The sequence below is a fragment of the Sebastes umbrosus genome, chromosome 3 (genome assembly GCF_015220745.1).
Source record: "Sebastes umbrosus isolate fSebUmb1 chromosome 3, fSebUmb1.pri, whole genome shotgun sequence".
Taxonomy (NCBI): domain Eukaryota; kingdom Metazoa; phylum Chordata; class Actinopteri; order Perciformes; family Sebastidae; genus Sebastes; species Sebastes umbrosus.
In genome coordinates, this window is record NC_051271.1 from 40,770,899 (window position 1) to 40,784,603 (window position 13,705).

Below are 13,705 nucleotides of genomic sequence, written 5' to 3' on the forward strand. Positions count from 1 at the left end.
GTGGTCAAATAGCCAATATGTCTTGTTTGTTTCCTTGTTACTGATGGAGAGTTCAATATTGGCAGAGCATTTGGCAAATTTTATTTTTCAGCCTGAGGGCCATCAACGAGAACTCAGGAGACAGAACATGAGAGAGGTTGGCTGAATATATTTTTAGCCTTCTTTAACACCTGATTCTCCCAGAGGGAGCACAAGTCTCTTTGTTGGACTCCAGTAATCTTGGAGCAAACCTTAACAATGCTATACAGGCTGTTTCTGTCCTTAATGGTTAAACCACTGAACCAACAAATAAAAGAAAAGGTTAAAAGACTTTCGATAAAAGAATAAAAGTTACTTAAGATCCTCTCACTGACATTAAAAGAGTTCAGCTTCCTCAACATATAGATTCTTGACGATAGACTAGGTCAAGATAATTATCATCGTACCATTTAACAAACTCAGGTAAGCAGGACCATGATCAGACTCTGAGCCTTGAAGTAATCATCAGAAGTGTCATCAGAAACCTTAACAAGAAGCCTGTTCTCCTGAGAAGACCTGCAGCTGTCGGTGTACATGATAAATAGGAGGGGTGACAACACACAACCCTGAGGGGAACCTGTGTTTGATTCGGACATCTTGGACATTTTTCCATTCACAAAAACCTGCTTGACCCTCACAGTAAGAAAGTTTAGAATCAGCATGAGAAGCTGGTCTGGGAGATTAAAATGAGAGGCAAGTCTCTCAATCAGGATGTGAGGCTGCATTTTGTTAAAAGCAGAGGAAAAAGTCTGCGAATAAAAGTCTGGCATGAGCTTCCAGGTTTCTCTAGATGCTTATACACAGTGTCCAGGTATAAAAAGTTTAGCGTCCTCCACGCCTTTGTCTGGCTTGATAAGCCAAATTGCAGGGGATCGAGTTTCCATTTATAGAGGACCAATAATGTCCTTTAAAATCTTCTCAAATGTTTCATTACAAGTGATGTAGCGCCACAGTCTGAATTCACTTAGTTCTTTGGGTTTTTTTTGATTTGGGAATAGGTATGATGGTTGACCACCTTCCAGATTGTAGGAATCTGGCCAAGATCAGCACCTTTGGGAAGAGTCTGGGGAAAAACCCCGCTGAGCTGGTCGGCACAATAATGCAGAGTACGCCAACAGATGACATCGGGACCAGCACCTCTCCTAAGCTTAATCTTCTTAAATAAGGCTGTGACACTTTCCCTGAGATATCACTATTTCATTTAGAGGTTCGAGGGATTTTCTACATAAAGAGACATTTTCAGTGAAGTCAGACCTTTAAAAGCGGGAGAAGAAGGAGTTGAAAGCGTTAGGCAAATCAGAGTTATCCACTCCATTAACTAATGGATTTTTTGGTCTCAGTGTATTGGTTAATGGATGCCATATTCTTGATAGCTTGCCAGGCTGCTCTAAGGTCTCCACTGCGATATTGTGCTTCCATTTTTTCCTTATACTTTTGTTTTGGGCCTTCCCTTATTTCATTTCGTACTGTCTCTCGCAAACTGCTTCTTCTCAAGGGGATTACCAGTACAATAGGTCAGTTTCCTTTTAGTTGATAACTGATTTAAGCTCCTTTGTTTATCCAAGGTTTGTTATTTGGATAAATAACAACGCTTTTAGTTGGGACAGTGGAGTCTAGTCACAGAATGTGATATATGATGAAAACAGTGTCACAAAGATCATTAATATAATCACCCAATGCATCATAAGAACATTCCCTGAAGAGAAGAGATCTGTCCCCTGCCCCATTTCACTGATTTCTTCACCCGGGGGAGAGCCGCCTGAATGGGGGTGTGTACAGGGGCATAAGATACACACAGTTGTGATAAGACGATCCAAGAGAAGGCAGTGCAGCGATCTATAAGCACCCCTCACTGATCCATACACAGGTCTATGGTAGAGTTCCTCTGTGTCCTCAAACTCTCATTTTAGTTTACAGTGATTAAAATCACCCAGGACAAATTTCCGAGCATCCGGCATATTGCGTAGAGTCGGTGTGTTACGTCAGCAATCAGCTGATTGCCGGCTGATGCGTTTGCGCGGGGGGTGGATGTAAACAATGGTGAAAAACAGCTGTTGGAACACAATCACATAAAACACGTTGACACGTCTGTTCACTACTGAAGCCAATCCCACAGGGAGGTTTTGCCCCTCATGTTATCAGTAGTGGTGACAGCAACCATTTAGTGTTTGGAGTGCTGACTTGGGGACAATAAATGAAAGGTGATGTTGATGTCAAACACTGGGATAGAGTTGAGGAACGGTAGAAATGCTAAATGAGGCGGAGCGGAGGGATATACAGCTGTTTGATACCCACCTAAATTGGATGTCACAGTGATTAGATGGCTGGTCTCCTGCAGTGGGACTGTTAGATTTGGAGAGCTGTGTGATAATTATGCATCAGTGTGAGATGAAAGGAGATCCGTAGAATACGAGCTACTGCCTGCCATCAACCCTAGACGACTGAACACCTCAGGCATGACAACCAAGGACATTTTGTTTGTCCAGGTGGTCCTGCAGATGGTCGGCTCGTCCCTGGCGACCGCTTGTGAAGATCAATAACATCGCTGTCGATGACCTGACCCCGGAGCAAGCTGCTGAAATAATCAGGTCTACACCGACAGCTAACAAACACACACAGGATTATCTGTACATACGCCCCAAAATGCTGGTTAAAATTTATGCTATGCCCATTTACGTCTAACCTTGGCCAGCCACCCTTTGTTTTTTTCAGGGAGTGCCAAGATTCGTTGACATGACTGTCCTCCAGAACGATAATGGTGAGTCTGTATCTAACTAATCACTCACACACATGCACACACACACCCACGAAACACACATTTACACATAAAGACATTTAATTGGATGATGGCTCACATCCAATTAAAGCAGCATTTTATATGAACTTAGAGCATTGTCCTCTTGTAGAAAACAAACACATACACAGGCACGTATGAGCACACATACTGTACATATGGAGGACGGAACCTGCCAAAATAAAAAATAAATAATGACTCGATAAAATAATAAAATGTCATTAAATGTAGCAAAAATAATATTAAAAAAAAATGTAGCCATTAATTCATTGATAAAATGTGACATGAATTGATATTTCTGTTTTATTTATTTTGTATTAATTCCCTTATTTATTTACTCTTCGGTTTAATTATTTTTTATTTTAATTCATTTTAAAATGAATAGATTTATTTTTGCATTTGTTTTTTATTTATTTCTTTACGCGCCGTGCCCCTCTGTACTCGAGCCCGGACCGGTTCCACATGCCGGACCACTTGGCACTCTGCACGGCACCGAGTCCTATGATGGAGAGAACGGGCTCAGCGGCATGTTCAACGTCAGTGTCGTTGTTGCTGCGCAGCGTATTTCTGACGGTGACAGCCTGGAGGTTCCCACTTTGAACAAGCTAAACCTCGGGGACGAGACTGATGGTGGGTCCGGTCCGCAGTTGAGCTTCAGACGGTTGTTCTGCACACCTGTACCGGTACGAGGCTGCAGCGGGAGGGAGCAGCAGCATGCCGACGACAGCTAGCTGGCTAGCATACAGTCCATAAATAAGGGATGAAATGCAAAGGGAAAATCGTGCAGAAATAAATAAATAAATGCTTAAATACATAAGTAAATACATACATTTAAGAATAAATATAAAATAAGTAAAACATAATGCAAACAAATAAATTAATTTAAAAAATGTATAAAAATAAATACTTAAATAATAAAAAGGGGAAAATTAAACAAGAGTAAATAAATAAGGGAATTAATACAAGAGTAAATAAAATAAAGAAGCAAATTCAAACAGAAATATCAATTTATGTCACATTTTTATCAATTAATTTATATTAAAACTGTATTACACTGCCTATTAAACTATATTTATTTTTTAAAATCGAGATATTTTTTATTGGGTTTTGCAGTATATAGCAAAAGTGTAGCGCTATTCGGTAACCAAAGAGGAATGACAGGTATGAGTTATACATTATTAGCAGCTGGCACCAATGCCAACAAATAACAAATCAGAACAAAAGATGTAATATTAATCTATGTATATCAACAGTAAAACAATCCATCCCCAGTCACTACCAGCATGCCATACGGAAAAGCTAAACTGTCACGCCAAGGACTTGCGATGAATGATTCAATACGGTGTGATGGAGTCCAGAGCTGCACTTAGTAATCGAGTACTTACAGTATCTGGAATGTATCTAAAAAAAGTGCCCCAGGCTTTCAGGAATTTCCCATGTGATATTGAAGCGAGGATCTGATTTTCTCAAGCTTTAAAGGTCTCATATTGTGCTCATTTCCAGGTTCATAGATGTATTTTAATGTTGTACTAGAACATGTTTACATGCTGTAATGTTAAAAAAAGAAACTTTATTCTTCTCATAACTGTCAGCCTGAATATGCCTGATCAGAGCCTCATTCAGCCTCTGTCTGAAATGCCCTGATTCACAGCCTGTCCTCCTCCTCAACTCTGCTCTGATTGGTCAGCGTTTCCGGCTGTCCGCTGTCAATCAAAACGTCCTCAACACAGCGTCACTATCTCCCCGAGCTCTCTGTGCAGCTCCGTGGCTACAGACTGTAACAGCTTCCGTGAGCTACACAGAGAGAAGCAGCCAGGAAGAGTTTAATAAACTACTTCAAAGTTTATAAACCAGAAACTTCACCCAGCGTACGTTACCGGAGGAATCTGATCCGAAAATCGCGAGAAATGAACAACATCTTGCGGTCCAGATTCCAGGTTTTCCTGACGGTTTTTCTCAGGTAAATATCTACTTTATAGCTCTGTTAGTTAGCTCAGTATTTACGTTCTGCTTAAACTCTGTAAACCATAAACATACACTCTGTTTTAACGTTTGTCTTTACAGGTCCATCCTGTGAGAAATGACCGACAGAATCATCCCAGTGAAGAGCAGATAGTTCTATTAACATGGAGATACAGAGCTAACATCTTAGCATGTAGCTACATGCTAACGCTATGTGACGGTGTGTAAACACAGCGAACATCAGGGTGGAAAAATAGAAGATGTGAACAGTAGTCAGTTCATTATTTCGGTAAGAAGACACCTGATAAACTATGAAGTAATCAGAGTAATGGTGTATTAGTTACTGGTAGGAGCTGTCTCTGGTTACATGACTACAGACCCGGTTAACGTTACACTCACCGTACGGAGCTTACCGTAGCTTAGCTTACCGGAGCATACCGTAGCTTACCGGAGCTGAAGACTTTCTCCTGGTACCATGTCAACATAACTGAAGGTGGAATTAAAAATGCTGTATATAATTAATATTGTCATCTTGTCCTACTCAATAAAGTTTGACTGTGAAACAGAAAATGTGTTGTGTTTGCTTACAGTCACTATTTACTACCTGTACTCTTCTACATGCATGACATCAAATATATATAATATATAATATCACCTGTTTAAACAGTTAATTACATAACGCCTTTGTGAAAGGAACATGTTATATTTATCTCAGATGATGGGAGTTTCTGCTGGTTCATGCAGACTAACAGAATAGGGAGCAGACGTTGCTTATAGTTACGAGGCGGACCAGAAGAGAGTCACTCTGTGGGCGGGGTCACCTAGCTGGAGGTTCTAACCGTTGTTCTAACAGGAAACCCTTATATGGCATGAAATTCGTCACCGACGTCACCGGAGTAAAGAAAAAGCTGCTCAGTTGGTTTTTTCAGACCCATTTTCGGGACAGATGGAGCAGGAGAAAAAGGAGAGAGGATGGTCTTTTATGATACTATGGTGACCTGTAGACACACTGGAAACAGATATTGATGTTTTAAAAGACATGGAAAAGTGCATTTTGCATATAGGTGACCTTTAAGCAAGACATGATGTCCGCCAACCATTGTGTGTGAGTGGAGAGGGGGCAGCGCCCTTCCACTCTGAGCAGGATTGCTCACCGAGCCAGAAGGGAAACAAAGGATAAGGTACGTCCTTTTTCTGCAGTTATTGGGTCTCACTTACGGTGACCCCAAACAGAGCAACCAGAGAGTTTGGTTCTAATATGACGTTTAAACACCTGAGATAAAGTGTGAAAGATCTCCTTCCAAGAGTTTGTAAGACTAGGGCATGACCAGTACATGTAAATAAGGGAGCTTCAGCGCTTTTGCACTTCTCAGGATACATGCGAGACAGTTTGGGCTTTTGAGATATGAGCCCCAATCACCAGTTTAAACTGAAGTAAGCAGTGACGAGCACTTGGAGAGTATAAATTAACCTGGCTCAGTATGGAATTCCATGTGTCTGGTGATAGAGAGAGGCCTAGGTCCTCCTCCCGATGCTGCTCTGAGCTTGTCCATGGGGAGCACGCTTCAAGTCCGATATCATGCCATAGAGAGCTGTGATGGATTTAAAGAAAGGATCGTATTGACCAATTGTTGTGTCTGTTGATGTAGAGGGGCTGGACAACTGAGAGAGCACAAAGCGCCTTACTTTGTAGATATCTAAAAAGTTGGACCTTAGGATGACTGAATTTTTTTGCTTAGCTGCTCGAATGATGCCAAAGTATTATCTACAAATAAATCTTGAAACGCACAATACCTTTTCTGTGGCCATTCTTGGAAAAACAGGGTCCTGAATAGATGGTTTGAAAAGATGATTTGAGGCAATGGGGCTTAGAGTAGAAAAGCTGTCCAAGTCAAAGTATTTCCTAAATTGAGCCCATATTCTTAAGGAATGTTTAAACCACCGGGGTTCCTGATAGATTTCATTTGAGGGGAGCGGAAGCAAGGACCCAGGCAATGCAAGAACAGGACAGGTTTATCGTCCGAGTGGAGTTCCATCACTACCTAGTAAGGACAGTCGGGCTGGCTGTAAAAAGAAAGACCAAAAACGACAGACATTGCAAGTTAGCAGCCCAATAATAGAAGCAGAAATTTGGAAAGTGCCAGAACCACTAGTAGCCTTGGTTGTTTGAAGATGAACCTTGTTAAGATGAGGACGCTTACCCTGCTATATATATAGGTTGTAAATAATTGAATGAAATTGATTGAAAAAAGAATCTGGGATAAAAAGTGTGTAGGGCTGAAAGAGGTAGAGAAATTTGGGTAGGATGGTCATTTTGATGGAGTTGATATGCCCCACAAGAGACATGGACAGAGGTGCCACTGTTTCAGTGGTTTTGTTTAATCTGGTTTAACAGAGCAATGAAATTCTCCTTAAATAACTCTTTGTACTTCTTAGTAACTGAGATGCGAAATAGGAAAACTTATTTTTTTTCAATTTTTGAAAGGCAGGTTGGTGAGGTTCTAAGGTTCGTGCTTCATCATTAATGGGAAAGAGCTCGCTTTTGTTGAGATTTAATTTGTATCCCTAAAATTGACCAAACTGATTGAGCAACGACAGAGCGGAGGGCAGTGAGGTACTTAGGTTGGAGACAAAAAGCAAGAGGTCATCAGCATAAAGTGAGACCCTATGCCTCTTGTTTTGCCCCTCCAAAATACCAGATATGTCCCCTGCAACTGCGGAAGGCTGTGGCAAATCGGTTTGATGGCCAAATCAACAAAGCATGGGTCTCAGAGGGCACCCTTGGTGGGTTTCCACGATGTCAGTTGAATAGTTTAGACTGCTGGAACTTAGTACGAATTGAGGCTGAGGGATGCAAATATAGGAGCTTAATCCATGAGGTAAATTTCAGGCCGAAACCAAAATTTTTCCGGAACAGCAGGTAAATAGTTCTATTCAACGTGATCAAATGATTTCTCCTAGGGATTGAAACGGTTCAGGTAAAAAATTACGAACCGTTCGGTTCGCTAGTCACGGTTCGGGACGTGTATGAATTGTTCGGTTCATTTGAAATAAGTTATGAGGCCGATTGTGTATTTTTTTCATGTAGAGTTAGGCTCCCGTTTATTGTCACACTAGAAATTAAGGCCTTTGGAAGGAGGTTAGGACACAGGAGGACATGGGTCTTGAGGTACGGGGTTTAACACATGCGCAGTGTAACTGAAGCTGCGGTCGAGCGTTGCTATTGGCTCAATTTCGGCGAGTGAGTTTACTGCGCATGTGTTGATGAAGCGTGACCCAGCCCCCTTCACGGATAAAGTGCCGAGTGCGGCTGTCACTCAGATAAGGAAATGGCGAGTAGACATGATAAAGTCCAGTTAGAGGATCAACCGCATCGTTTCACTCTGCTGTATGGGAGCATTATGGATTTAGTGTTACCTATGAAAATGATGGAAAAAAGTGGTGACTAAAACGGCGACTGTGTGAGCACTGTGCAACACATGTGGTTGATGCTAGCGGCAACACTTCTCCTTCTCCCCGCAGCATTTAAACAGCCTCTACATGCAGACTCAGACAGGGCAAAAAACATTAACTAACTGAAGCTTACTTTTCACTTTATAGTGAAAGCTATGCAGCCTTATGCAGTCGTGGAGGACGCTGGATTTCCGCATATGATTAACGTAACGTTACTTGAGCCGTGCTATACACTTATAAGCAACACAGTAATTCCAGCAGCACAATCCCTGTAACTTGTTTTATAGTTATTAATTATTTTTAAATAACACAGTAGCACAGAAATACAACCATATTCCTCCAATACTGCACTTTGTGAGTGAAAAAACTGATAATCAGGAAATTGAGACATATGTTATGTCATATTTCTGTCCTTTTTTCTTTTTAGTATAGTTCCGGTTGAGCTTATGCTTCATTATATGTTGATGGCCTTAGTCTATAATTACATCATATTTATATGAAAATAACAAAGCTGCATTTTTTTGTTTGCACTAATTACTGTAGAAGACCTATTCTTTCAATTAAGATTTGACAATGAAGAAGAGTTTATGTTCCTTATGTAAGCCATACTTTTGTTAAGGCAAACATTTGTTAACTTATTTTGCCAAATAAATGAAAGCATGTTGAAATCAGAACATGACCTCCTCGCTGTAACATAAATGAACGTTTCAAATTTCCTGTTTGTTGTACTACTCTACGAGCCTCTACAATTGCCCCTCGGGGACAAATAAAGTGAATTGAATTGAATTGAATTGAATTGAATTGAATTGAACCGAACTGAACTGAAAACCGTGACCCCAAAACCGTGATATAAATCGAACCGTGAATTTTTGTGAACAGTTCCACAGTTCCACCCTACTTTCTCCGCATCGAGAGACACAACACACTCAGGGACTTTCTCAGAGGCAGAGTAGATGATATTGAATAGTCGTCATATGTTAAAGTACGATTGTCTGCCTTTGACAAAGCCAGTTTGGTCTTCGGATATAATTGTAGGAATGACGTTCTCCAGTCTATGGCTAGGACCTTAGCCAAAATTGTAGCATCTGTGTTGAAGAGGGAGATAGGCCTGTAGGAGGCACATTCGGTTGGGTCTTTATCTTTTTTAGCAATGAGAGTGGACAAGCCTCGGTAAATGATAGAGGAAGGGTACCTTGCCTACAGGATTCAGATAAGACTGAACACGACTGGTGGGGAAAGTAGCGAGGAGAACTTTTAAAAAAATTCTGCTGGGAAACCATCGGGACCCGGACTCTTACCTGACTGCATTGAGGAAATGGCTATTTCTGCCTAAGATATGGGCTCTTCCAATATCTTCTTGAAGTCCAAAGAAAGTTGGGGAATATTTAAACTGCGCAGGAAGTCAAGAATTACATTACATCGGCTTGAGACTCTGTGGTGTAAAGCTGGGAATAGAAATCCCTGAATGTCTCATCAATTTGTGAATGATCTGAAGTTATGTGACCATTTGACATTCAGATTTTAGAGATATTTTGTTTCGCTTTAAAGCCTTTGAGTTGGTTGGCTAGCATTTTGTCAGATTTGTCTCCGTATATGTAAAACCTGGCCTTGTTTTTTAAAAGCAAGTGTTCAGTTTAGTGAGTTGTAAGCAGGTCAAATTTAGTTTTGAGTTCCAATCGAGGTCTGGACTTTGAGTTTGAGCATATTGTTTGTCAATCTCTCCAATTTGGTGGGCAAGATCCGAGCGTTCTTTATAGGATTTTGAAACTATATTTATTTTTAATATTATTTTTGATACATTTAAACACACATTTATTCATTTATCGAGTCATTTATTTATTGATTGATTTATTTTTGATTTTGGCAGGTTCCATCCACCATACATACATACTATACATGTAAAGTGTCTCTATACACATGGGATTTTAAAATGCTGATCGCCAACAAACCCATTCATCAGCATGTCAGTGAGGCTTTGGGGTCAAGCGCCATTGCTAACAAGCGTCATGTCACCAAGTTCCCTCCACTTCATTAGTGTTAACAGATACAACACGTTCCACCCTGGGAAACTCCGACAGAGACACACTCTGTCATGATCACACAATCTATGTGGGTGATTACTGTGTGTGTAGGTCGTGGATCTCAATCTCTAAAGCCGGCGTATATGTTTGCACTAAGGTGAAGTAGTAAATAAATGGCTGCTCCTCACTGATTCTCATCAGTGGCTCTGCTTATGGAAGCATCTTTACCATCTGATTCATAGCTCACAGCTCCTCCAAGAAATCTTTATTGAGCTTTGAGGAATTTCCAAGAAAGAATTCATCTGTCGTGCTTGTTGATGGTAACAAAACATCAAAAGAATTGTGAACCAAGGCATGCCAAAGCTCTTACTGTAAGATTTGTATGATATTAGATAGGGGTATACGAGCAGGAGGATTGTTTGACAGTTTCTTCTGGTGCTTTCAATCCACCATCCAGCACTAACTGCTTTTGCAGTAATGAAGGCAACAATCTGCTTATATGTGTTTACTGAGCACCTGTACTTAAGATTAATATGAATGCACAATGGATATCTCTTAAATGTAAATCCCTTGATAGAACTGCAAAATGAAACAGTATTACGGTTACTACATTAAAGGGATAGTTGTGGTGTTTCTCACTGGGGTTGTATGAGGTACTCATCCATAGTCAGTGTGTTACCTACAGTAGATGACGGTCAGCACGCCCTAAGTTTGGAGAAACAGACAGTAGTACCAGCACGGGAGCAAAGCAATGTACTGCTGTGGACAGGAGCAGCAGCAAGACGTATTTTAGATACCGAAAAAAATCAATATCAGTTTAAGTGTATGTTATATTTAGAATACTTTACCACTTTACCTTGCCGTCAAACAGCGCCTTTCTGACGGGGAACTGAAGCTGGTATTTACACTCTCTTCAAAGCCACCAGACTTTATTAACAAAAACAGTAATTTTACCACGCAGGACACATGAGTTGCTGGACTACTGCTGCCTCGACCGGTTAGTTTGTTCGCCTTATTGTGTGACTTTGGTTAGTTTGGATTCACCACTGTATTCTCTACTGTAGGTAATACACTGACTATTGATAAGTACTAGGGCTAGGATGATACACCTATCTCCCGATTCCATACTATCACGATACTTGGGTGCCGATTCGATATGCAATTTTTAAGTATCGAGATTCTACAAGTACTGCGTGCGATTAGATAATACGATTTATTGAGAGTTTTGGTAACTTTTTTAACAGAAGACCATGGTTGTAAAATATAAAAGTTGAATCATACACTTCTAGGGACTTTTACTTTGGAAAATATCTAAGTTAATCCAGTAAAAATGTTTGATTTACATATGTAGTCGGAGATGTCCTGAAGACAAATATATCAGGATCATTGTCAAACATTATTTATGAAGTTTTCCAGCAACCCAAACATCAAAGAATAAAGACATTTCCCTCACAGATTAGAGGTATTTTCTTTTTAATTTATAAGGGACATGTAATGTGTTATACCTCTGGTGAATATAATCCATTCAATCTTATTTTCAATATAAATTTATATATTTTGTATATACAATTCCCTTTGTTAACACCTTATTTTGAAAACTGGACGTAGTCACACGTGTTTACTTTCGCTAACTTAATCCGAACTATCCCTTTAATCCATTTTTTTTAAAATGGATTCACTCATTTATATATCATTATCACTTGTCTCATTCTTATACCTGTTGTTTACATTTCTGCCATATTAAATGATATCCATTGTCCAAAGTGCACATCCTTCCGTGCTTGTGATTTTGTAGAACTTGATACAGTTTTAATTAATTAATCAAAGCTTTTCCTCAGCATATTGCATAAACTCAATGTATTTGATAACATGGATATTTTGGTTTGATATGATAGTTCTTTAATGTCAGTAGTGATATTGAAGCTGGCAAAAATGATTTTCACTGTAAGTGTTAGTTTGCAACCTGCCGTAGAAGCAAACGAAAAAATAACAGGGTATATTTTATCAAGCTATTAAATAATAAAATGTGTTTGGTTAAATTTCATGCGAGCAGAAGCAACGGGCTGTGTATCTTTTCATTCTTCACTCTTCCATTTCACTGTGCTTCACTGAAATAATATCTGTACCACATTCAGCCCTCATTAAATCAAAAAATAAAATAATATAATTAAATAATATAATTAAAAAAACACTATGGCAAACTGATTTATTGATTCATTTACCCCCAGGGCCCAAAGTCATCATTCATCACACCAGAGAAGAGGGCCAAGCTCAGGTCCAACCCTGTGAAAGTTCACTTTGCTGAGGAGGTGGAAGTCAATGGACACTCTCAGGTGACACTCTCACTCTCCAATGGTAGCTTATTATCATCTGTTTGGCAGTGTTTCAGATGATATTCACCACATTCAATAACAACTTGAAACCATGTATCTTATGCTGCAGAAGTATGAACACTTTTAAAGTTTTGTACAAATTGTATTGTCTGATAGCAGATGAATTTGGCTCAATCACAGCAAACTTAGCAGCAATACTTTTGGGCAATGTGCTCCGTCAGGTCATTCATCAACCAATCATCATCATCATCAGCCAAAGAAATGACTTCTAGTCAAGTCTATTTTACTGCCTGATGGGCTGGAAAATATGAAATATTTCACATGAAAAAAGTTTAATTTGTGTAACAAAGGGTCTTGACCCCCACTAAGTTTTTCTATGAATGGGTCCCCATTCTCTTTATCTCGTGCATGCACGCAGTCCTACAAATGGTTTACCAATGTGTTATGAAGGATACACACAATGCATTTTAACACTAAATATAAACATAACGTTTGTTTGTTTTACAAGAAAACTCCACAGGGCACCTAGATATTCATTCATTGATCAACAATTTGGTACAAGAGCTTTAAAATGGGATTTATTATGGCCATTATTATCCCATGCTGTATGCAGTTGTTCTCTGGTTGGTCAGAGTTCCCATCCTGCCAGCGGATGTGAAATTAGCTGAATGAGGGAAACCACAGAGGCTGGAGTGCCCATTACTAATCACAGAGAAAACACGGATCAATATGTGCCTCGTCCTCTGGTCCTAATGTCTGTGATTACAGGACAATAAGCACCAGATTAGGGAGAGAGAGGTAGAGACAGAGAGAGAAATGGAAAATGGAAGGGTGACAAAGGAGGGGTTGTCTAAAACTTTGAAAGCCCTCCATTTGAACTTCAAAACATACAGACATTAATGTTGCATTACATCACAGTGTCAATAGAGAAAAACACTTTAGATGACTCACCACAGTGAACAAGCTGGCAGACAGAAACAGGCCAGACGATGGGAAGAAATGCTCTGTGAGAATAGCTGAAAATAAGAGGCTAACCTCTCTTTCTTTGTGTAAATATGTTGTAAAACTATTTAATTTAGTTAATTTGGCTAATTTAAAATTACAATCATTGCTTGTGAAATCTC

At 39.8% G+C, this 13,705-nt stretch overlaps 1 protein-coding gene across 2 annotated transcripts in view; it reads left to right on the forward strand.

Moving 5' to 3' along the window:
* LOC119483243 (FERM and PDZ domain-containing protein 1) overlaps positions 1-13,705 on the forward strand; it is an 85,719-nt gene that overhangs the window by 45,459 nt on the left and 26,555 nt on the right. The window contains exons 5-7 of one of the 2 annotated variants that reach the window (XM_037761336.1): positions 2,505-2,606; positions 2,731-2,776; positions 12,477-12,581. In XM_037761336.1, the coding sequence (XP_037617264.1) occupies positions 2,774-2,776; positions 12,477-12,581 (108 nt within the window). In that variant the 5' untranslated portion in view covers positions 2,505-2,606; positions 2,731-2,773. Of the gene's footprint in view, positions 1-2,504; positions 2,607-2,730; positions 2,777-3,164; positions 3,443-12,476; positions 12,582-13,705 lie in introns of those variants that run through there. The other variant, XM_037761337.1, reaches the window with a different exon arrangement.